This window comes from Conger conger, chromosome 13 (assembly GCF_963514075.1).
Source record: "Conger conger chromosome 13, fConCon1.1, whole genome shotgun sequence".
Taxonomy (NCBI): Eukaryota; Metazoa; Chordata; class Actinopteri; order Anguilliformes; family Congridae; genus Conger; species Conger conger.
This window is the reverse complement of record NC_083772.1, coordinates 3510956-3533226: the sequence shown is the minus strand read 5'-3', so window position 1 is coordinate 3533226 and position 22271 is coordinate 3510956. Positions and strand designations below refer to the sequence as shown.

Sequence of the window (22271 nt, the reverse complement as noted above, 5' to 3'; positions counted from 1 at the left end):
GGCATTTTTATAAAGCGCCTTTATCCAAAGCGCTGTACAATTAATGCTTCTCATTCACCCATTCATACACACACTCACACACCGACGGCGATTGGCTGCCATGCAAGGCTCCAACCAGCTCATCAGGAGCATTTGGGGGTTAGGTGTCTTGCTCAGGGACACTTCGACACAGCCCGGGCGGGGGATCGAACCGGCAACCCTCCGACTGCCAGACAACTGCTCTTACTGCCTGAGCCATGTCGCCCCATAAAATCTTCAAAATTGTGTGTGCAGTAAACATTTTTTGATATATTGACACTTTTATAGGACTAATACAAAAAGGGTGAAAGGGTTAAAAGTACCGGGTTGAATACATTGGTCTATTTCTTTCATTTGAGGTGTAACCCAAGAGCTAATTGTTCATGTGCAAAGCTGTCAATCCGCATCATTTGTAAAAGGCAGCATGTGTGCTCTCCAATGCAGTTAAACTTTTTCTAATCTTTATCTGAGCAACATTTGGGTGAAGGCATTCTTAATTATGCCGTCCCACTTGAAAACAAAGCGCAGGAAGCACACCCTCTGTGGTAGGGCCGGCACAATCACACGCAGAGGAGACGCAGGGGGGCTCACAGCAATCCAAAGATAATGGCCTTCCCACAGTACACCTGCTTCTATAGCACAGCTCCTGGGCTTTGCAGAGCAAGGGAACAATTAAGCATCAGATGTATGCAAGTGGCAAAAAATAAAATAATAAAAAATAATAATAATGTAAGTGAAGAATTTAGACACATACTAATTTTCTTCTTTTTAAAACTAAAAGGGAAATTAATTGCAGAGTGTCAGAGAAAAGAAAACGTGCGCGTAGAGGACCACCTTGGGACAGACACGTGTGCAGTGACGGGCGGATTGAGGAGCGGAGCTGTGATACAGAGCTGGAAAAGAGTCATGCTGCCTCTTATGCTGCCATTAACACATACACATCAACACAACACACGCACACACACACACACACACACACACGCACACATACACGCGCACACACACACGCGCACACGCGCGCACACACACGCACACACACACACGCACACACACACGCACACACACACACGCACACACACACACACGCACACACACACACGTGCACACACACACACGCGCACACACACGCACACGCGCACACACACGCACACGCGCACACACACACACGCACACACACACGTGCACACACACACGTGCACACACACACGTGCGCACACGCGCACACACACACACACGCACACACACACACACACACACGCACACATACACGCGCACACACACGCGCGCACACACACACACGCGCACACACACGCACACGCGCACACACACACACGCACACACACACGTGCACACACACACGTGCACACACACACGTGCGCACACGCGCACACACACACACACACACACGCACACGTGCACGTGCACACACACACACATGCTCAATAGCAAAGACGATGTTTAGTGTAGTGGTTAAGGTACATGACTGAGACCTGCAAGGTGATGGTTCCATCCCCAGTGTAGCCACAATAAGATCAAGGCCCTTAACCCTGCCTTGCTCCAGGGGAGGCTCTTAGTCTAATCAACTGTACATCACTCTGTACGAGCGTCTGCCAAATGCCATTCAGGTAATGTAATATGTGTGCACCTTTCCAACAGAAACATCCACTTCTTGTTTTGTTTGACCGTCCATGTTAATTCCTGACTGCAAAATCAACAGCCGACTTCCGAGTCCTGCTCCCCACTGAGACAGCTAACATAATGAAATGTGAGAATGAGAATCTCCACTGCACTGCATGCACTTCCCTCTCCTGTCTCCAGTCTACGAGCGTGCAGTGGCAGGGGCAAATCAACATTTGTCGAACCCTCCAGGATTTCGTCGTCCCCCATCTCCCCAAATTGAGCAGCTAATGAGTAGTCATGCCTGCAAGCGCATTGCTGATCATCGAAAAAAAAACAGCTGGAAGATTAGAAAGATCCAATTAGCAGAAATATAAATTATGCTCTAAATATTGAGTGAGTTATTACTAAGTAGAACCAGTTGAAGAGACAAATTTATCGTCTCCATAATCATTAGTAACCATCACCACCAAGTAAATAATTTCTGAATAAAATATTCAATTACATGTCTTCTAGCACACGAAGACGCTTAGGTATATATGAATGAATCTGGGGGAAAAACCCATTATTGTTTCCTTTGGGTTTTTTCTTGGGAGAGTTGAAATCCAATAAAAAAAGGTTATTTCAAGAAACGACACAATTTAAACCAAGAGCAGCGTGTTTTCAGTGGCGCAGGTCAGCACCAGGTCACCCAAATTATTGAGTATAATACTCCTGCTGTCTCAAGCCTGGCGTATTACTATAAATTACCTTTAGCTAGCTAGTTAGACATGACAATCTATTAACCATTTTTCAATTTGAAAAGGCTGCCACCACACGTCTTGGGGCCCTGAGGGTGAAAATTTGTACTGGGTCAGAGAAATATTCTGCAGGTTATAGAGTTATCTGAAAAATGCCAGCGTGGTGCAGATATTTGTCTTACCCCAGCACTGTGACACGTAAGTCAACTAATCAAGACCCTGATAGAATCAGATGCCTTAATGCTAGACCAAGACAAAACCTGCACCCACACTGACCATTTCCAGGGAAGAGATAGGATACCCCCCCCCCATATAGATATAGAATTAAAGGAGAATATATGTTGCAGAAGATTAGAATTCACTGCGCATAGAATATGTTTCTGTCGGACAGATTTCATTACCTTGGTCCACACAGTTACAACACTGCAAGACTCAGCTCTCCTCTTTGCATTTCGCAACTGCATTCTGCCTCTGAGCTTTTAGTTCTGGCTCCTAGGTCTGTTACACGATTCATTTTCCATGCATCTTGACTGCAGGGTTACGCCTTCATGTTGTGTTGCGGTAAATATCTGGACTTGTAATCAGAAGTTCCAGCAACTTGGGTTTGTAATAACCCTGCTTTACAGTAATAGTGAAATGTCAACTACACGGCAAAGCCTTTAATTTTACGCATGACTTGGGGCGTCTCCTAAGCAAATAAATAATGTAAAAAGTAATGTCACTATTGCTTCCAGTCACAATGTCTAGAGTCAAAGGAAGAGTAAGGGAAAGAGTTTCAGCAGTGGTGGCCTGAGGAAGGCCTCTACGCGCGCTGTTGAGTATGAGGAACCGTGAGAGGAGCCGGGATAGTGTCCACACTCAGTCCTGCCGCGGGACAACCAACGCCCAGCAAGTCTGCAAACCCTGGACTGACTTCTGATGAACAGAAACAGTGGGTGGGACATCACTCCCGCTACAGCACCAGTGAGAAACACCCACGCCACAGCCTTGGAAAAAAAACACGTGGAAATAAATCGCATGAACATTGATGTTTCAGAATCCTAAACAGGTTACCAGGATCCATTTTAGTGGCTGATGTCTCCGCTCCCAGTTTTACAGTGCTCTCAAAAATTGTTTTTTTTTCTCTCTCTCTCTCTCTCTCTCTCTCTCTCTGTCTCTCTCTCTCTATCTCTCTCTCCATCTCTCTGTCTCTCTTTCCCCCTCTCTCCATCTCTCTCTCTCCCCCCCTCTCTCCATCTCTCTCTCTCTCTCTCTCTCTCTCTCTCTCTCTCTCTCTCCTGTTTAAGGTACAATCAAATAACAGGACACTTTCTTTGAATATCATGGGGGGGGGGAGATATATGGGTCTCGAGCCTTCAGCTGACGTGTCTCATATCGATTCTGGGGATTACAAGGGGGAAATTGCATTGGCGGGCGGAAGCCGGGGCGAGGCAGGACGCATTCAGGGCCATTAAAAGGAGTAATCATGTGAGTGTACATGAGGGACATCTGGCCTGAGCGATTGCTGTCAGGCCGGTGTGGCCGGGCCCCGTAATGACATTAGGGTCGCAGTCGCTACTGAAAGCCAGCTGAAGAGTGCCGCCGATGCCGCTCCGCACGGAGCCAAAATGGCCGCACAAGCTCTGTCACCAAAGCATACCTGCCATTATTAGCTGTGATATACACATCGAGCTGCATAAGTCTTGGGACAAATACAAGTGTACATGAGGGACATCTGGCCTGAGCGATTGCTGTCAGGCCGGTGTGGCCGGGCCCCGTAATGACATTAGGGTCGCAGTCGCTACTGAAAGCCAGCTGAAGAGCGGCGCTGATGCGGCTCCGCAGGGAGCCAAAATGGCTGCACAAGCTCTGTCACAAAAGTGCCCCTTCCAGAGGGGAAGGTGCAGCACCTGACTGTGTCGGGGGGGGGAAAAAAAGAAAAAGTGCAAATGAAAAATAGACATGCTGAGGCAACTCTCCTTTTTTGATTACAGGGCTATTTATGATGGCATGCAATATTTCTAGTGAGGACATCGGGGTCAGCGCAGTATAAATTAAGGTTTCAGACATATTCCTCCCTACAATTAAAATGATAACTGCCCTTGCGTGATTCTGGGCTTAAAATAGATAACCTTATTATCGTGAGAGTGTAGAGAAGCAGTCTTGATTGTTTCTGTCTCACTTGCCTCTGTTAATAAAAAAGTACATAATGGATAAACAACATACATTGACACTTTTTGTTTTTCATTCTCTGGAGGAAATAACCGAATCATTTTGTCTGTAACCTGTGATTTCTGCATTTCTATATACATTTTTTTATTATGTCAGGCTGTTTTAGATTGCCAACACATTTCCGGTGTGCGATTAAAGATTTTTGTATATTTATAGATGCTTTTGACGACCTGCCCTTGTGAACCAGCTTTACGATGGTACGGTTCAGGTATTCAGCAAGAAAATACACCTATCATTTCACCATGTGTTTAGCTGCAGTTTTATAGTGTTTATTCACAGTCATGATCATGTTTTTATACCATGTTGGTACTTCTTTCTTGGGTACATTACATGTATGGTTGTATGTCCTGTATGCCTGCCATTATAGCTATAATATACATTGAGCTCCATAAGTCTTGGGACAAATACTGTTACTATACACTGGAAAATAAATGATCACCTTTTCCTCCAGTCAATGTGGGCGAGACCTTCAGCATCTGAGGGTTTGCTTCCACGGAGCCCGAACGCTCTGAACCCATGCTGTGATGTAACTGGGTGCAGTGTGATGTAACTGGGTGCAGTGTGATGTAACTGGGTGCAGTGTGATGTCACTGGGTGCAGTGTGATGTCACTGGGTGCAGTGTGATGTAACTGGGTGCAGTGGCAGTCTGCCCCGCCCATCTTCACCAAATATCCATGCCCCTGCCTGTGCTCATTCCAGGAAGTGTTCATGGGCCTTTCGTCCTACTCTGCCACAAAACAAATTCTGAAATAAAGCTGTGCAGAGCACTCAACGGGAGATTCATGATTAAGTCAGTTTCAATAATTCACAGAAGAGCTTCCACAATTCGACCTGATTGTCTCTAAGAGGTATAATCACTCCACATTCACTCGACTTGGAGAAAAAAACAATAATTTTAACTGTTCATCATCATGCTTCCATCATTAGAGCGAAGTACAAAATCCCATCTAGAGGGAAAAGTTTTTTTTTCTGTGTTAACAGCATGTATTTTCATTTACTGTTTAGCAATATTGATTTACCAAACAAAAAGTCTAATAGCTAAAGAGGTATCACACTCTAGAGAGAGTAGCTGGCTGAGAGCAAAGAGGCAGGTTCAATCAGTGCAATGCAGGGATGGATCTCAGCACACAAGAGAGAAAGACATGGCATCTTATGGAAGAACATTTCCTGAATGAATTTCCCCATAGGGATTTAAACAACTTGCGATTATAAGAAGCCTGTCTTTAGTACAATTACAAGACTTCAGTATGTTGTACATCTATGCCTCTTCTCTCAATCGTGGCATTACCGGGAAGTTTGGTTTCAAATTGCACAAATTAATTTGAGAGGAATGTCCTATAACTGTACCAATGGTCTATAGTCAACTCTACAAATGGTCTAATGAATAAAAACAAAAACATGTGATGGACACATCTGGATGGGCAAATTAACTGATGGATAAGTCTGTTTGATTTTGCATTGTCCTTGCATGTGTATACTTGTCCAAACTAAAAATCTCAGAAACATTTTGACATGCAGTCAGGGTCACAATGGCAGAATCCAGCTGAAAAGTAATTACAGTGGTGTTAAAAATGTGGGCACTCCCGGTAAAAAAGCCTTTTTGCAATTAATATGTAAGTGAACAGAAGCGAACCTGACTTCTAAAATGGTACCAAGTTAATCATGACACGTTTCTTCACATTACAAGCAAGATTACTTTTATTTTTTACAGTTTGAAAATAATAAATAAAGGAAAAAGGCCATGTGCAAAAGTTAGTACTTTGTAACTCCTCCTTGGGAAAATAGAATAGCTTGTAAATGCTTCCTGTAGCCAGCTAAGAGTCTTTCAATTCTCGCTTTTGGAATTTTTCCCCATTCTTCCTGGCAGAATACCACTATCTCAGAAATATCATCCCCCTCCCACCCGCCCCTTGCATATACGGTATGTTTGAGATCTCTCTACCCATTTTCAATAATCAAGTCTGGGGACCATGGTGTCCGTTCCAAAACCTGCATCCATCTTTCCTGGTAGTACTTCAGGGTTGATTTTGAGGTATGTTTTGGATCATTGTCTTGCTGGAATACCCAACCCCTCTTCAACTTAAATTTCTGGACTGACCTTCAAATATTAGCCGCTAGAATTTCTTGATTTCTGGAGGAATCCATTCTTTGTTCCACTCGCACAATATTTCCTGTTCCCCCAGCTGCCCACAACCCCAAAGCAGAATGGATCCATCTCCATGCTTAACAGTGGCAAGGTGTTCTTCTATACAAGACTTCACCCTTTTTTCTCTAAACATACCTTCTTTGGTGATGGCCATAAAGTTTCATTTTAGTTTAGTCAATCCAAAGCACATTGTTCCAAACGGCTTCAGGCCCCTCAATGTTTACTTTTGGTCGTTCTTTCTGGCAACGCTGCTAGAAACGTCTGCCATGCAGGTCTTTGTTGTTTAAAGTTTGTTCTACTGTTGTCATGTGAACAGCTAGACCTGTGTCTGCTACTCTTTTTTGCAACTCTTTTGCAGTGATGTGTGGGTTCTTCTGAGCATTTCTCACCTGGTCTCGGGCCATTCAATCTGAAATCTTTCTTCTGACCTGGCCTTGACTTCAACAGTTTTTGAGAGTTTTTGTAGCCTGGAAATTAACCATCTTCATTCTGACGTCCTTGGCAAACTGTTTAGAGGAACCCATGGTTGTTAGCACCAGACAGAACAGCCACTGCAGTTGAATACTTTAGAAGGCTGGAGTTACTTCAGAATAAAAAGTTCAGGTCTGTAATTAAACTCACCTGACTTATTGAAGCCCTAGCTTAATGCCTTGGTAATCATCTTTTTAAATATATAAATAAACAGTAAAAAATGAAAATAAAAAGCAATGTTGCTTTATAATTAGCAGAAAGGGCTCATGTTTGCTTTTGATCACGTACAGATTCATTGTAACGGACATTTGAACCGGGGGTGCCTGAATTTTTGCGCCCCACTGTAAGTAATTTGTTTCTGTGCATGACACTGAAGAAAGTGCTACATTTTATTTATGTAGTGGTCAGATTGAACACAGAAATTAAATTAACATTCACATGGAATTCATATTAATTAAGTTGCATATTAGCTGTCATGTGACCAGACAGGTTGTGTCCAGTCAAGCATCAGTGAAGAACAAAAGATACTTTAATGAGCTTTAGAGGAATTCTCTGCATCACTGACACTTCCTAGCCAGTGAACCTGTCTCAACAATAATTAAATGCATGAAAACAATGCTATACTGCAATTTATAATAAATTGAATAGCCTGAAAAGGGCAGAGCCATATGCTCATCTCGATCACATGCTTAAATGAACGGGCAGTGAGGTGTGCTGCACAGGCAGAGGAGCAAACTTTTTTTATTTTTTATAAAATGATGATCGGCTTTAATTACAAATTGTAACGCGTTGGATCAAACATCAGACAGCCTGATTGTCCACATTTTATACCTGTTTGCACACAAACATGAAGGGGAGGGGAGGACTTCAGGCGTGAAGAACATCTACGCAGAATAATATCATTATGAAAATGCAGTTTAAATCTGGGCTTGCAAAAAGCAATGTGGTGTTGTCAGATATCTCTGGAAATGTAGCTGACTCAACATAATCAATTCGCCTGCAGTAGCGGAATGCGAACTCTCACTCCAGAAACTCCCGGCTCTGGTGCATTCGTAGTCAGGGTTATCCCGGTGTTATTTTTTTTTTAAAGAATTGCAATGTACAACCGTAGCACATATACAGTACGTATATAGTATATATATATGTTTTTTTTTTCTTGATTTAGCTCTATACTCCACCATTTTAACCCCAGACTGTACTGACATTTTTTTTCCTGTATTAGGCCTATTCCCTGTCAACATAAAAAGAAATCGAGTAAATACCCTACAGCAAATGAGATTATTAAGGATGCCATCCTCTTTGGTAAAATTGTAATCAATCAATAAATGGGGTGTAGTAGGACAAATATCTAATTGGTATACGGTAGCTTTTATACAGTAGTAATCCTTCTCCAAAACATACATTAAGTCATAATGGACCACAGTACTGAGATTCTCACTTATACAATTTATTAGTAGGGGTGTAAATCACAAGTTTCATCATGATGCGATTGTACATTGATTCTTTTAGCCAACGATTCGATGATTTTCGATACCTCAAAATTTGCCTTGATGCGATTCAGTTTGATACTGGGGTCCGCAGTCGATATGAAATGTTATGATGAAATTTCACACCATCTGTTACATGTCTATGAACTCACTAATGCAAACAAAATATATAATTTAACATTTTATTCGCAAATGTCAAATACAGCAGTCATAAGCAGGAACTACTAATAACCACTCCGTATATAAATACTGTACACAAGTAAAATTAATTAACACCGATTGTGGAATGAGGTAGGCTACTGCGAACATTCCATCAGCTGTGCAGCCTCTCGGATGAGACACAGGAAAGCTGCATCTCCCTCCTCTTCACCCCAGAAAGGCAGCGTTTTGAATCCGGGCTCGAAGGCAGACGCTCTGTGTAGAACTCACCACACGTCCACATGTCACTGGTCAGGCTCTCTTGCCAAAGTCTGTTTCATTTCCGTGAACGAAAAAGTGCAGCCTTCCTCTGCCGCCGGGAGATGATTCAGCTTGAAGTGATGCGGCGACAGACAGAGTGGGCCGCTCTTCCTCACTCGTGACGATGCGCCGGCACATTCCGGGCCTCTCCGTGTCGCCAGGTTCACGGTATGCGCAAATAGATTGGCCTCTTGTCCAGCTACGAACGCGTTGCCGGCATTATCCGTCACGAGCAGGTTTGTTTTTGACTTGTATGCTACACTCTTCATGTGCTTCTCTCAATAATATAGGGCGGCCTGTAGCGTAGTGGTTAAGGTGCATGACTGGGACCCACAAGGTCGGTGGTTCTAATTCTGGTGTAGTCACAATAAGATCCGCACAGCCGTTGGGCCCTTGCGCAAGGCCCTTAACCCTGCATTGCTCCAGGGGAGGATTGTCTCCTGCTTAGTCTATATCTCTGGATAAGAGCGTCTGCCAAATGCCAATAATGTAATGTAATACCGCCCCAATATTTACTTCTGTGTGTGTGTGTGTGTGTGTGTGTGTGTGTGTGTGTGTGTGTCATGTTTGAAGAACGTAATTCTTCATTCGCCAGTCAGTGTCGATGAAATTACAGGTCAGTGTTACATACTGTAGGCTTCGGTTGTGAATGGTGTCCAGTCATCTGTCGTAATTGCGACTGGCCCTGCATCCATTAGCTCCTGTTTAATGTAATGTTTCACTCCTCTGTGCAGGTTTCACTGAAGTGTTGTGGAGAGGGTCATATTTCGTATGCCGTATTTCGGCACCAGGGTGTGCAGTAGTTTTACGAAAGCCTTCATTTTCCACTACACTGTAGGGCCTCATACCCTTGCACATGAAATAGGAAACGGCAGATGAAATATTCATCACTCTTCTGGAAGTGCGGGTCAATTTTTGAGGAAAAAAAGGTGGTCATACAATGTTCACCAGCTCCAACACCCTGTCGCTTTTCAGGTGAGCTGACAAGTCTGCGGTATTATCTGAGTATCTTAATTCACACTTACATTCTTTGCAAATGGCAAATGTCTTGTCTATCTGTCCGCTATTTTGTCTAAAACCAAAATGTTACCACACCCATGATTTCTCACCAATGGGAGAGTGTAAAACTTCATTTTCTTGGCTGCTCGGATGACTGGTAGATTTCTGCTGCATCGTTAGGCGTTTAATGTGAACACTAGCACACAGGCAGGGCTTCAATAGGTGGACTGCAACAAGCTTACAACACAAGCCACCACGCTTACAGCTCAGGAGTGTACAGAGAGGAATCATGTAGATAATGTTGGAGCAGGTGTGAAAATCAACACGCATGCACCAATGTTTATGCATCACATCGATGACACTGGATCATTTGCTATTAGGTCGATGCATCGGATACAGATCAAAGGATCGTTTCACCCCTATACTGTATATTAGTACTTTTTTAGTGAGAGATCAGTAATATGAATGTTGGTGAGTATTCCCATTTGGGCAATAGAAGTGGCTTCCACATGAGAGTACAATTGAGTCAATTCTGAATCTGATGGGTAAACAATGACATAAGAACACTTCCATAGGGGAGTAAACAGCCTTCTGCCATTTCTTTGTTCCAAGCCAGACAGATTTGACTTCAGATAAAAAAAATATACTTCACCCATGGTCTGAGATTGAATCCAGACAGAGCCAGTGCATCTCCACAGATTTCATCACAGATTGGTGATTGCATCACCCAGGGTATGGTTCAGTACGCTAGGGGTCCACGTTCATTCTTATTTAGCGATGTCCGTTGGTGGATCAGGCCCCCGTGGACTGTATGGTAAAGCTGCATATGAATGGTCGCACAGACTCCACTCTGTGCAAGCTTTATTATAGAGAACCTTGGATGCCAACACTTTCCATAATCAGCAGAGGAGTTTGCACATGAACAGGGCTGCAGTTACAGATAAGTCGCCATACCAAATTAGGGTGGAAAGAAGTATGCTTCCTTTTTCCAAACTAAAAACATTTCCTTTTCATGTGCTGGAGATCTGACATGGTATGCCACATCTGTGCGGATATACACATCAAGTTCAGCCACTAAATGGTTGGTTAAAACATTATCACTGTTACTTAAACAAGCAACATGGCCTCCAAAAGACCAATACCAAATCCTCTTTTCGTAGGGAGTATACGATTGTCTATAAGGGCTTTCAGGATTAAAAACTAATTAAAAACCTCTGCTTAATAAAACAGTCTTTGTGATATACAATGTGCTTTCCTTTGTTCTTTATGTACAATATTATATACAAGATGTTGATTGCAAAGGGAACGAAAATGAAAACTAATTGTCAACAACATGACTATATCGCAGAGCATAGAGAAAGATATTTTTTTTTCTTCCTGGATGAATTTCTTGTCTCTTTCAATAACACAGCACAATTCATGCAATTCCAGGTTTCTCGAGAGCACTATAGGGCTGCAACGGCGGTGGCGGATTAATACAGGAAGCCCTGGAATACCTGCAGCCTCGATAATAAATAAATGAAACCTCCATCTTGCGCAGTCTAAACCAGAGTCATCCTTCAAAGTAATTTGATTGAGAACACAGTGCGCATACAAGCAGACCTCCTCTGTTCCCCGCGGATATCTCCTCCCTAGAAACGGCAAGGCTTCTCAGAGCGCTCGTGTACACATCGGGTTCATTGTTGTTTTACACGAAAGCAGACAACAGTGATAGGCACTCAGCAGTCACGTGCTGCCTCTCCACAGTAATTAACGCGGTGCCAAGGGGACACATGTCTCTTCTTCCCTCAAACGAAACAAAGCCGGTGTTGATAACAGTGCTTTGAGGGAATAACTCAGGGTTTTTCGGACTGGATTGGAAGGCGGAGAAGGCGGAAGAGGGAAAGACAAAAATAAAAGTCTTCAGCCTCCTTTACTTAATCTCCATGGCAGCTCAGCATGGCACTTTCAACTTCTTTTATGGAGAGAGGTTGTTGGTGCTGTATTCCTGGGCTGTAATGTGGTGTTGTGATGCTGTTGTTGGCATTGATCTCACCATTGCCTCTATTTGCTGATCTGTAAGTGCATCTTTTCCAGGTCACACCACTGTTAGCATGTGTTAGCTGGTGTTGGCATGTGTGACCACAATAGACCTGCAATGCAGCAAATGTTTTTGGCTTTGCATGATTTCCTTACTACAATAAATCAGGCCATGAGGGAATCAAAAAGCCACTGTTCAACACATTGCTTCCAAGCTACTACATTTCCAATTTATATTAGTTTATTTTTGTATATTAATCTTTGGTATCTCTGTTTTTATGCCTTTATTTTAATAGTCTTTTTGATTGACAGGCATGTTTAAAGCAGACCTTTATGCTCACGCTGTAGAGATGTGTTTTGTGAAGGCACACAACACAAAAGGGCGCTAACAGCAAGCAAGCATGTGTATTTCAGTGCTGTCACGGCGATCAATTCCGGCCATTTTAATTAATGAGCTGTGTGAAGGCTATCCGCACACGGGCTCCGTGTTCAGCCGACAAGCTTTTCAGGAAAAATTACGTTGGGTTAATTACACATTTCACCTATCTGCATTTTCACCTGTCCGCATTCTTCCTGGTTCATCCGAGCCGCCGCAAGGTTTAATTCGCGTTGATAAAACCCACAAGATAAAGATCCCAAGATGTTCTCTGATTAAGTGGCGGAGTCGGCTCTCCGCCGAACGGCCAGCGACCCGACTGCCTTCCGCGGCCAATCAGCAGCGGGGATGTTGGGGTGAGACTCCCCAGAGCCCCAGGCCATACGCTGAGTGGTTGAAAGTACCCCCGCCAGGCCCCCTCACCGGCTCATCTGTCACTTCCCCGCGCCTGATATTTCCTCTAGGTGAGCGATGGCAGCGTCGCGGCCTCAGGCAAGCACACAGATGTGCCTCGGCGTCCGCGAGCGAGGAAAACAAACAAACGAGCTCTGTCTGGCTCCGCTTGAAGGACACGGATTTAAGCAGCGAGCCGGGCCCGACGGTGCGGTCCCACGCACCGGGCAGCAGAAACGCCGGCTCAGGTATTTCACGCGAGCCGCAGAGATCTCGGACGAGGCAACAACAAACGGCAGACTCCCGTTAAACGCTCGAGAAAAGGAACCGATCAATCATCGGCATCCTTAAGAAGCCAGGAGAGAGGAGCCGATCTCAGCAGCCAGGGCCCGGGAACACTGCCCTGCCATTTCTGGAGCAGAAGGTGGCTGCAGATCTCCCTTTACTATCCCCTGGCCCCTGTGGATCGAACGCCCGGGGGTCTTACCTGCAAAGGGCACCGGGGCGTCCTTGTCAAGGGCCACCAGTGGAGGGTCCAACAGTACGGTGTCCGTGTTCTCCGATATGACCCCGTGGTACGACGTCTCAATCCACGGCTTGTGTTTGTTCACTGCAGGGGAGATGACAAGACAGGGGAGAGAGGGGAGGTCGATGTGAATTGATTGTTTCCAGCTAAGGTATGAAGTGATATTGCAGCATTTGTTTCTGAGCAATAGAAAAATAAATTAAATCATCAATAAGCATTAGTCCAATGAGCATAGGCCACTCTCTCAGCTCCAATGAGCTAATTCTTGAAAGAATATTCAGACTTTTTTTTCTGCTTCTCTTTCTTCCAGATGACCACTGCAGGTGCAAAGCACTAAACAAGCTGATCGATGACCATAATTGAGCTACAAACAGCATAATCTTCGCTACAAAAGGACAAACAAAATTCATAAGCAGCAGACAATTAGCAGCATACCCCTTATGGGGCTACTAATCAACCAGATGCAGCACACAGTGGCATTCAGAAGAGATGCATTCCGAAGGTGTAACACGTGAAGCTGCAATCATGTAAAATTTCATGGAATGTATTCCCTTTTAATTCTGGAATACGTAGGAAATATGTCAAGGTTTTTCCAATGTAAAATTGCAATAGCAGTGTCTGCAAGCAAGTTATGTGAATACTGTATCTATACTGCATATCTATATAAAATAACTGACTCACACGTGTAACAGTATGCACACATACATTCCTACTCGTATATTTAGCCAGGCACATTGTGAGTAAGCTGCATTCTAATCACAAAACACACCAGCACTGAAATCACATCTTCTCACTGAAAAGAAAATAACAAATTAAATAAATAACTGCTTCAAAGGGAGCCCAAACTCGATTTCAGGAGGTTGTTTCCTTTTTTTTGTTTGTATGATTTTTTTTGTAAATCTCATTGCCTTTTTAATCCAGAGAGGAACAGACTGTCTGGTTCACATGCACAAATGATTAGTCAAGAGGATAATGATACTGGCTGGCATAATAAAAAACTTTGAGGCAGCATGAAGGCCAAACCAGGTGTGACTGGCTGCACACCAGCCACATGGGAAAGCCGGTGTGCTATTAGGAAGAAAATAAAAAGATTTGAATAAACACAGACATAAAAATATAATATGAACACAGTGTGAATGCCGGAGGGGTGGACTCTCGGCTGGGGGACTGTGCCCATCAGATCTGGTTGAGGCCGCGCGCCTCTCAGTCCTTATTGGCAGGGTAAATGGGTGCTGTTGACACGCTGGCGCGATTAACAGGCTGAGAGCGAAACGGAAGATGTGACTGTCAGCCATCTCTGAGTGTGAAGGCCGGCCCTGCTGTGGCTCCGCTAAGTCTTTAACACGTCCGTACTGAGCCCTTTCTGCTGAGGCGACTGAGAGAAACACAACTCCTACAGGAGGGAGAAGGCTCCGATTGCACGCGGGTTCTTCCTATGCAACGTACGGAGAATCCGCCCCTTTCTCACCCCCTACTCGACCCAGCTCCTGGTCCAAGCGATGGTTCTGTCCCGCCTGGACTACTGCAATTCCCTCTTGGCTGGCCTCCCAGCGTCCGCCATCAGACCCCTCCAACTCATCCAGAATGCAGCAGCTCGTCTGGTCTTCAACCTTCCCAAATACTCACACGTCACCCCCCTTCTTACTTCCCTCCACTGGCTGCCTGTCATGGCTCGCATCAAATTCAAAACATTGGTGCTAGCCTTCCAAGCAGTTAAGGGGTCTTCCCCAGCTTATCTGCAAAAAATCATCAGACCCTACACCCCTGCCAGACCTCTTCGTTCAGCCTCCACAGGCCGCTTGGCACCTCCCCCTCTCCGAACCTCCACCTCACGCTCACGACTACTGTCTGTTCTGGCTCCATGGTGGTGGAATGAACTCCCCGTTGAGGTCAGAACTATAGAATCTCTCCCCACCTTCAAGCGCAAACTGAAGACGCACCTCTTCAAGCAGCACCTCTCCCCATCCCTCCCTACCTCCCTGTGAACCTTAATTGTTGTCTTTCTGTGATTTACTTTGTATCGGTATTTTTAGTTGGCTTGGTAAGCAGTGTTCGGATAGTTCAGTTTGGTCACTTTTGCTTTGTTGTTTGTTTGTTTGTTTAAAAATAAAAAAATTAAAATTCAAATAGGCCCTGGTCCTTATCTTTGTTGTACAGGTAGCAGTTGAAATTGTACTTCCCTCTAGGGTCTTTCAGCGCACTTATCCCTGGTTATGGGTATGCACTTTGTTGTACGTCGCTCTGGATAAGAGCGTCTGCCAAATGCCAGTAATGTAATGTAATCCACTTACAATACGGTTAAATGTTTAAAGCTGTGCCCTTCCTTGAATTCCTATTTGTGTTTGTGTTTTGTGATTCGGTGGGAGCTCTGTTACTTTCCTCCATTTGTCACCTCCTGCGGCTGCCAACATGCTTAATGTGGGGTAATGATATTACAGACCTTTCCGTTTTTCCTAAATAAGATTTAAACATTTTTAAGATGTAAACATCAACAATATGTTTGCCGTAATCCTCAACTATTACAGAGGGGACTTGAGAATAATTGTCTATTTGTTCTCACTAATGGAGGCAGATTGATACAGTAAAAATGTTCCTATCATGGGAGATCCTTAAACACATCTAAAGAGAACCTCACTGTCATAGGAATGCAAAGTCATTTATTATTCTCCTTCTAAGCCTTGAAATCTAATTAAAAACACTTTAAACATTTAAAAAATCTTATTTATTCAAAAGTAAGATGCCATTAAAATTAGCATTGATGGGTAATGAGCACCAACACAAAATGTCCTAATGTCCTTGCCCAATATGATAGTGAGCACTGACAGCCTTTGCAAACTTTGGCAATAATAATCAGATTAAAAAATAAAAAATAAACATTCATCATTTGTTTCAAGAGGTTTTGAACTCTTAATTTAGTCCAACTTTATATTCAAACAAAATCCTCCATTATAAACAACATTATATAGCATCTAACATTTTAGACACAAGATTCAATCTTGCCGATCAATATAATTTAGTGCAGTGGGGCTTCCCTTTTAACATGTGACTTTGTGAGCCAAAATCTGCGGCGTTAATCTGAAAGAGCTTGTCATCATGATAGGAGTGTTGTGATGTCTCGTCACCCACATGATGTGTGTTGTATGCTGTAGGAGCCAAAGGCTTGATTCTCTCACAGGCCTCCTGTTTGCGTACACTGCAACAGACAACATGAAACCCAGGGAGATGTGGGATGCTGCTCGTATTGTGCAACCTCAATTTAAAAGACAAACACCTCCACCATCCACCCAAACCAGCAGTTAAATGGCATTTCATAACCCCATTGTGAACAACAGGAAGTTGATTCCAAGCCAAACACAGGTTTCCGGGGGTAAAACGGAGCAGCGTTTAAATACACGGGCGTTCAGAAAATCAATTATGCCATTCTCTTTTTTTCCCCCCTGGTTTCATTTAACCTATGTATGTTTTTATCAGTGTTTTTTTTATTTATTTATTTTTTTTAATCTTTCTTTCTTTCACCCGAGCAGAGATTCAGGGAAAATGACCTTTCCGGCGCTGTTTCCTTGTAGATAATGGCAGCGCGGGATCTGCTGAACGGGGCTCTGCTGAACGGGCGGGAGACGTGTTCACCGCGCCCTCGCCGGGGGACGGATGCTGTCCCAGGGCCGGTGACGGGGGCGCGGGGGGCGTGGGGCGTGGGTCTGAGCGTGTGTGCTGAACGGGGGGGAGACGTGTTCACCGCGCCCTCGCAGGGGGACGGACGCTGTCCCAGGGCCGGTGACGGGGGCGCGGGGGGCGTGGGGCGTGGGTCTGAGCGTGTGTGCTGAACGGGGGGGAGACGTGTTCACCGCGCCCTCGCAGGGGGACGGACGCTGTCCCAGGGCCGGTGACGGGGGCGGGGGGCGTGTGCGTGTGCGGCGCTCCCCGCCCGGGCGTGACGGGGGCGCAGGGGGCGGGTCTGAGAGCGTGCGGTGAACGGGGGGAGACGTGTTCACCGCGCCCTTGCAGGGGGACGGACGCTGTCACAGGGCCGCTGACGGGGGCGCGGGGGGCGGGTGCGTGTGCGGCGCTCCCCGCCCGGGCGTGACGGGGGCGTGGGGCAGGTCTGAGAGCGTGCGGTGACGGGCGTGACGGGGGCGCGGGGGGCGGGTGCGTGTGCGGCGCTCCCCGCCCGGGCGTGAGGTCGGGCCACGCTCGCTCAGACGGCCACACTGCTGCGAGCCATCGCGTGATTGATCGAGGAAGAAAAGAGCGGACTCACCCCCCCGGCTGCCTCCCGCTGCAGCAGCGGCAGGAACAGAAGATTGGCAAAGTACTCATTCGCTGGCCGCCTGACCTTTTCAGACCGTTATTTTTCTGCCGTTTGTTCAGTTCAGATCCCCCCTGGAGCATTGTTTGCTGTTAGTAAGCCAAAATAACATCCTTCCTTATGTACTCTAAATTAATCTCTCGGCAACTTTTATGTAGGTACATCATGTTATCCAAAGGCACATAAGCAATAAATGTAACGTGTGCCATTTGGATAAGACATTACCATCTATCATGAGTCATCCAGAGATGAAAACAATTTGTATTTTAAAACTAAAGTTTAGGAAATAAATGATAATAAAATTAAATCTGTTATCGTACAACTGTAGAAAAATATGGTTTGTCCATTGGTAAGGAGCAGGGGGCGACAGTGGTTACCGTGGAATCAGATATGTGTCAAAATGATCAAATCCTGTCTGATTGAGAGAAAAAAGGAAAAAAGATAAACATTCAAGAGTAGATCTTCATTCTTTTGAGTTTTTCTATGCCTGTTCAAATGACCTGTTTTGCTTCATACTTGGACAACACAAGCATAATCCAAAATGGAAGCGTATTCACTTTCCCAAGAGAGGAGGGATAGTTATGTTGGCCGTAACAGCTGATGCTGATCTCCTAGAGTGGCAGGGACACGGTACGCTGCCACAAATACGTGGCTGACCTTTCTGCTGTCTCTCAGATTCTCCCCCTCACTTCAAAAGCAATTAAACCTAGAGGCGCAGATTTAACCTGACAAATCATTTTGCACAGCTCCGAGATGATGCAACATGTTATTAATCTCTGGCCAGACGACATAGCAGCGGTTTCCTCAAACCTCGCAGAGGCATACACTCACAGGAAAGGAAAGGAAAACATGTCTAATTAAAAATAGATCTGCAACAAATTAAACTCTGACAGATAAAGTCAACACAGGAACTATGCTGAATAAATTACCTCCGTGAAAAGCGAATGCAGAGAGGATAGTTAGCCGTCACCTTGACCCAAGGCAATTACAGCAACATCATGAGCAAGTGACGCGAAGCAACAGTGTGATGTCACTTTGTGTTTGCTCCCTTCTACACACAGAATCAACAGAACAGCAGAGACTGTCTCTCTCATATACTCTTGCTTGTTCCCTTGAGTACCTAAGCTTCAGTGATAGAACGTACAATACGTAGTGCACATGGCAGCCCCTCACTGAGCATTAAGAGCATAAAGTGTAGATTGTAGGATACCATTTGATTTGTCGCCCAAATAAAGCTTCCAGTGTATTTCAGCGGTTCGCGATAACACAGGATTCTATGATCGTTACACACAATGAAGTGCCAAAAGGCCGGAAAGAAATAAGCTGCTTTTTATACAGTGAATGCAGATATTCTGAGGTCCTTTTGTAAAGATCTTTCAGCCTACAATAGGGGATGACCCACATTTGTTTGGAATGACCACTATTCGCACGGCCATTGGAAGCATTGTGAGATTCAATGATAAAGAAGTTCATTTGAATGAACGCTGTAGCTAGCTTGCTGTTATTATTGCAGCTGAATTACCAAACTGCTCTCATTATGGCGAGTTATAATCCGTATCCTGGACCCCCTCCCACCCCCCACCCCCCACCCCTTTCCAAGATTGTCCTCCCCCCTCAAATTAAACGTGAAATTATCCATGGTGACTACCTTCAAGTGCAGACTGAAGACACACCTCTTCTCCCCGCCCCTCCTTACCTCCCTGTAAACCTTAACTGCTTACCTGTGTTATTTACTTGTGTCATTAGGATGATACCTTTGCTAGTTTTGTTTGGCTAGGTAAGCTGTTTATTCACATATTCACATGGTGCGGTATACACATATATATATATATATATATGTATACAAAATGATGATAAAATAGGCCCTAGTCCTTATCTTTATTGTACTGGTAGCAGTTCAAATTGTACTTCCCTCTAGGGTCTTTCAGCGCACTTATCCCTGGTTATGGGTATGTTGTACGTCGCTTTGGATAAGAGCATGTAATGTAATGTAATGTAATGTAACTACTACTTCCTAACGCTAAACGATCGTTATCACTGTGAGGCATACACATGTGGAACATACTATGTGAGAAAAAAAAAATGCAAAAGCGCGTTTCATCCAACTTCATCCTGCGGGTTACAAGTCTCATAATAAAATTATGAACAATATGCATTTATTGTGTTATTATAGGGAGATATTTTTTGCATTGCTAAAATGCACTGCTTACACTTACACTTAAATGTTTTTTTATTAACCCAGATGACTTAATTGTTGTGGCCAGAGGGTCAAATACTAAATTAAGGTAAACTGAAGATTTCAGATTAATATGTATATTTTTGGTATGGCTAATTACTGTTGTGAGCTCAGTAACATATATAATGGCATTCTTATCTGGACATCCTATTCATTTTTACTGGTGAAATGTCTTGAATATGAGTGTGTATAACCAAGGAAACAATGGGAATTTTTCAGATTGCATTTCATAAATGTAGAGTATAATGCATGTATAAGGAATACAAGATTGGAGAAATGATTAACCTCAAGCTCATTTTTGGATTCAGATTTTTTCATACCTTTCTGTGCAGGTCTTCTCAGTATATCACCTGGCTGACACACACAGGAATTTGTTCTCCAATAAAAGAGGAAATCCTTCATTTATAGCTCAAAGGCACACTCGCTGGATTCATTCATGTGCACATGAGGATATCCTAAATGGCTTCAAAAGTGAATATTGGTCTGGACCAATGAAGTCTATCTGAATTAGTAATGGACCAGAGGGAAAGTCAGTTTTCTTTAATTTAACTGCAGGGGGCCATATCTGAGGGTCATGACACGTGTAATTACATTAGAACCAATCTGTCTCACTGTCAGGTGCAGTCTGTGGACTCCCGTTGAGAGATGTGATCTGATAAGAAGCCAGGCACTGCTCGTTATTTATTAATATTTCTGTTTGCGTGCTCCTGCTCCTGCTCCTGCTCCTGCTCCTGCTCTGCTCCTGCTCTGCTCCTGCTCCTGCTCTGCTCCTGCTCCTGCTCCTGCTCTGCTCCTGCTCCTGCTCTGCTCTGCTCCTGCTCTGCTCCTGCTCCTGCTCCTGCTCTGCTCCTGCTCCTGCTCCTGCTCTGCTCCTGCTCCTGCCCCTGCCCCTGCCCCTGCCCCTGCCCCTGCCCCTGCCCCTGCTCTGCTCCTGCTCCTGCTCCTGCTCTGCTCCTGCTCCTGCCCCTGCCCCTGCCCCTGCCCCTGCCCCTGCCCCTGCCCCTGCTCTGCTCCTGCTCCTGCTCCTGCTCCTGCTCTGCTCCTGCTCCTGCTCCTGCTCCTGCTCTGCTCCTGCTCCAGCTCCTGCTCTGCTCCTGCTCCTGCTCCTGCTCCTGCTCCTGCTCCTGCTCTGCTCCTGCTCCTGCTCCTGCTCCTGCTCCTGCTCTGCTCCTGCTCCTGCTCCTGCTCCTGCTCCTGCTCTGCTCCTGCTCCTGCTTTGTATTGCTCTGTCAAGGCGCTCTCTCAGAGGTCTGCCTGCAGTACTGCAGTGCTGAGTTGGAAATATTTAACCTGGCGGCAGCACCAAATGACACCAGCAGATGCCCAGAACCCCTCCAGAACCCCTTCAGAACCACTCCAGAACCAATACGGAACCCCTCAAGAACCCCTTCAGAACCACTACAGAACCCCTGCAGAACCCATCCAGAACCACTACAGAACCCCTCCAGAGCCACTATAGAACCCCTCCAGAACCCCTCCAGAACCCATCCAGAACCACTACAGAACCCCTCCAGAACCACTATAGAACCCCTTCAGAACCCATCCAGAAGCACTACAGAACCCCTCCAGAACCACTACAGAACCCCTCCAGGACCCCTGCAGTGTGCCACTCCAGAACCCCTCCAGAACCCATCCAGAACCTCTCCAGGACCCCTACAGAACCTCTCCAGAAAACCACTACAGAACCCCTCCAGAACCACTACAGAACCTCTCCAGGACCCCTGCAGTGTGCCACTCCAGAACCCCTCCAGAACCCATCCAGAACCTCTCCAGGACCCCTACAGAACCTCTCCAGAAAACCACTACAGAACCCCTCCAGAACCACTACAGAACCTCTCCAGGACCCCTGCAGTGTGCCACCCAGCACACGACTCATGAAATACCTCCAGACCAGCACTGCTCACCAAGCTGCACACCAGTATTGTTTAAAGGTGCAATAGGAAATGTTGGACTTCCAACGGTCAAGAGAGGAATAGGAGCAGCAAACACTTCCAAGCCACAACGCTGTTTATCCCTCTCCCCCCTTCTCTGTAAAATGTAGCAGTGGTCGTTCTTTACATTGCAAAATGGCGGCACAAAGTTGATTCCATTTCTTCCATTTCTGGAATTTCATCTGTGCCATTTGCCTCCTGAAATTAGAATATCCTTGGCTGAAAAGGTCATAGCAGTCTAATTTGTTTGGCTTGTCATGAGAGGAGGTCTGAGGATCCAGTAAATGCGTGTTTCCTGCCCTTTGCATGTTGAATAACAAAAGCAGAAGACCAGC

The 22271-nt window shown here is 45.1% G+C and overlaps 1 protein-coding gene across 1 annotated transcript in view; it reads right to left on the bottom strand.

The window, feature by feature from the left end:
• Window positions 1-22271, bottom strand: part of LOC133107895 (calsyntenin-2-like) — a 275668-nt gene that overhangs the window by 137239 nt on the left and 116158 nt on the right. Inside the window, exon 2 of the mRNA XM_061217183.1 lies at window positions 13425-13547. Within this exon, the coding sequence (XP_061073167.1) occupies window positions 13425-13547 (123 nt within the window). The remainder of the gene's footprint in view (window positions 1-13424; window positions 13548-22271) is intronic.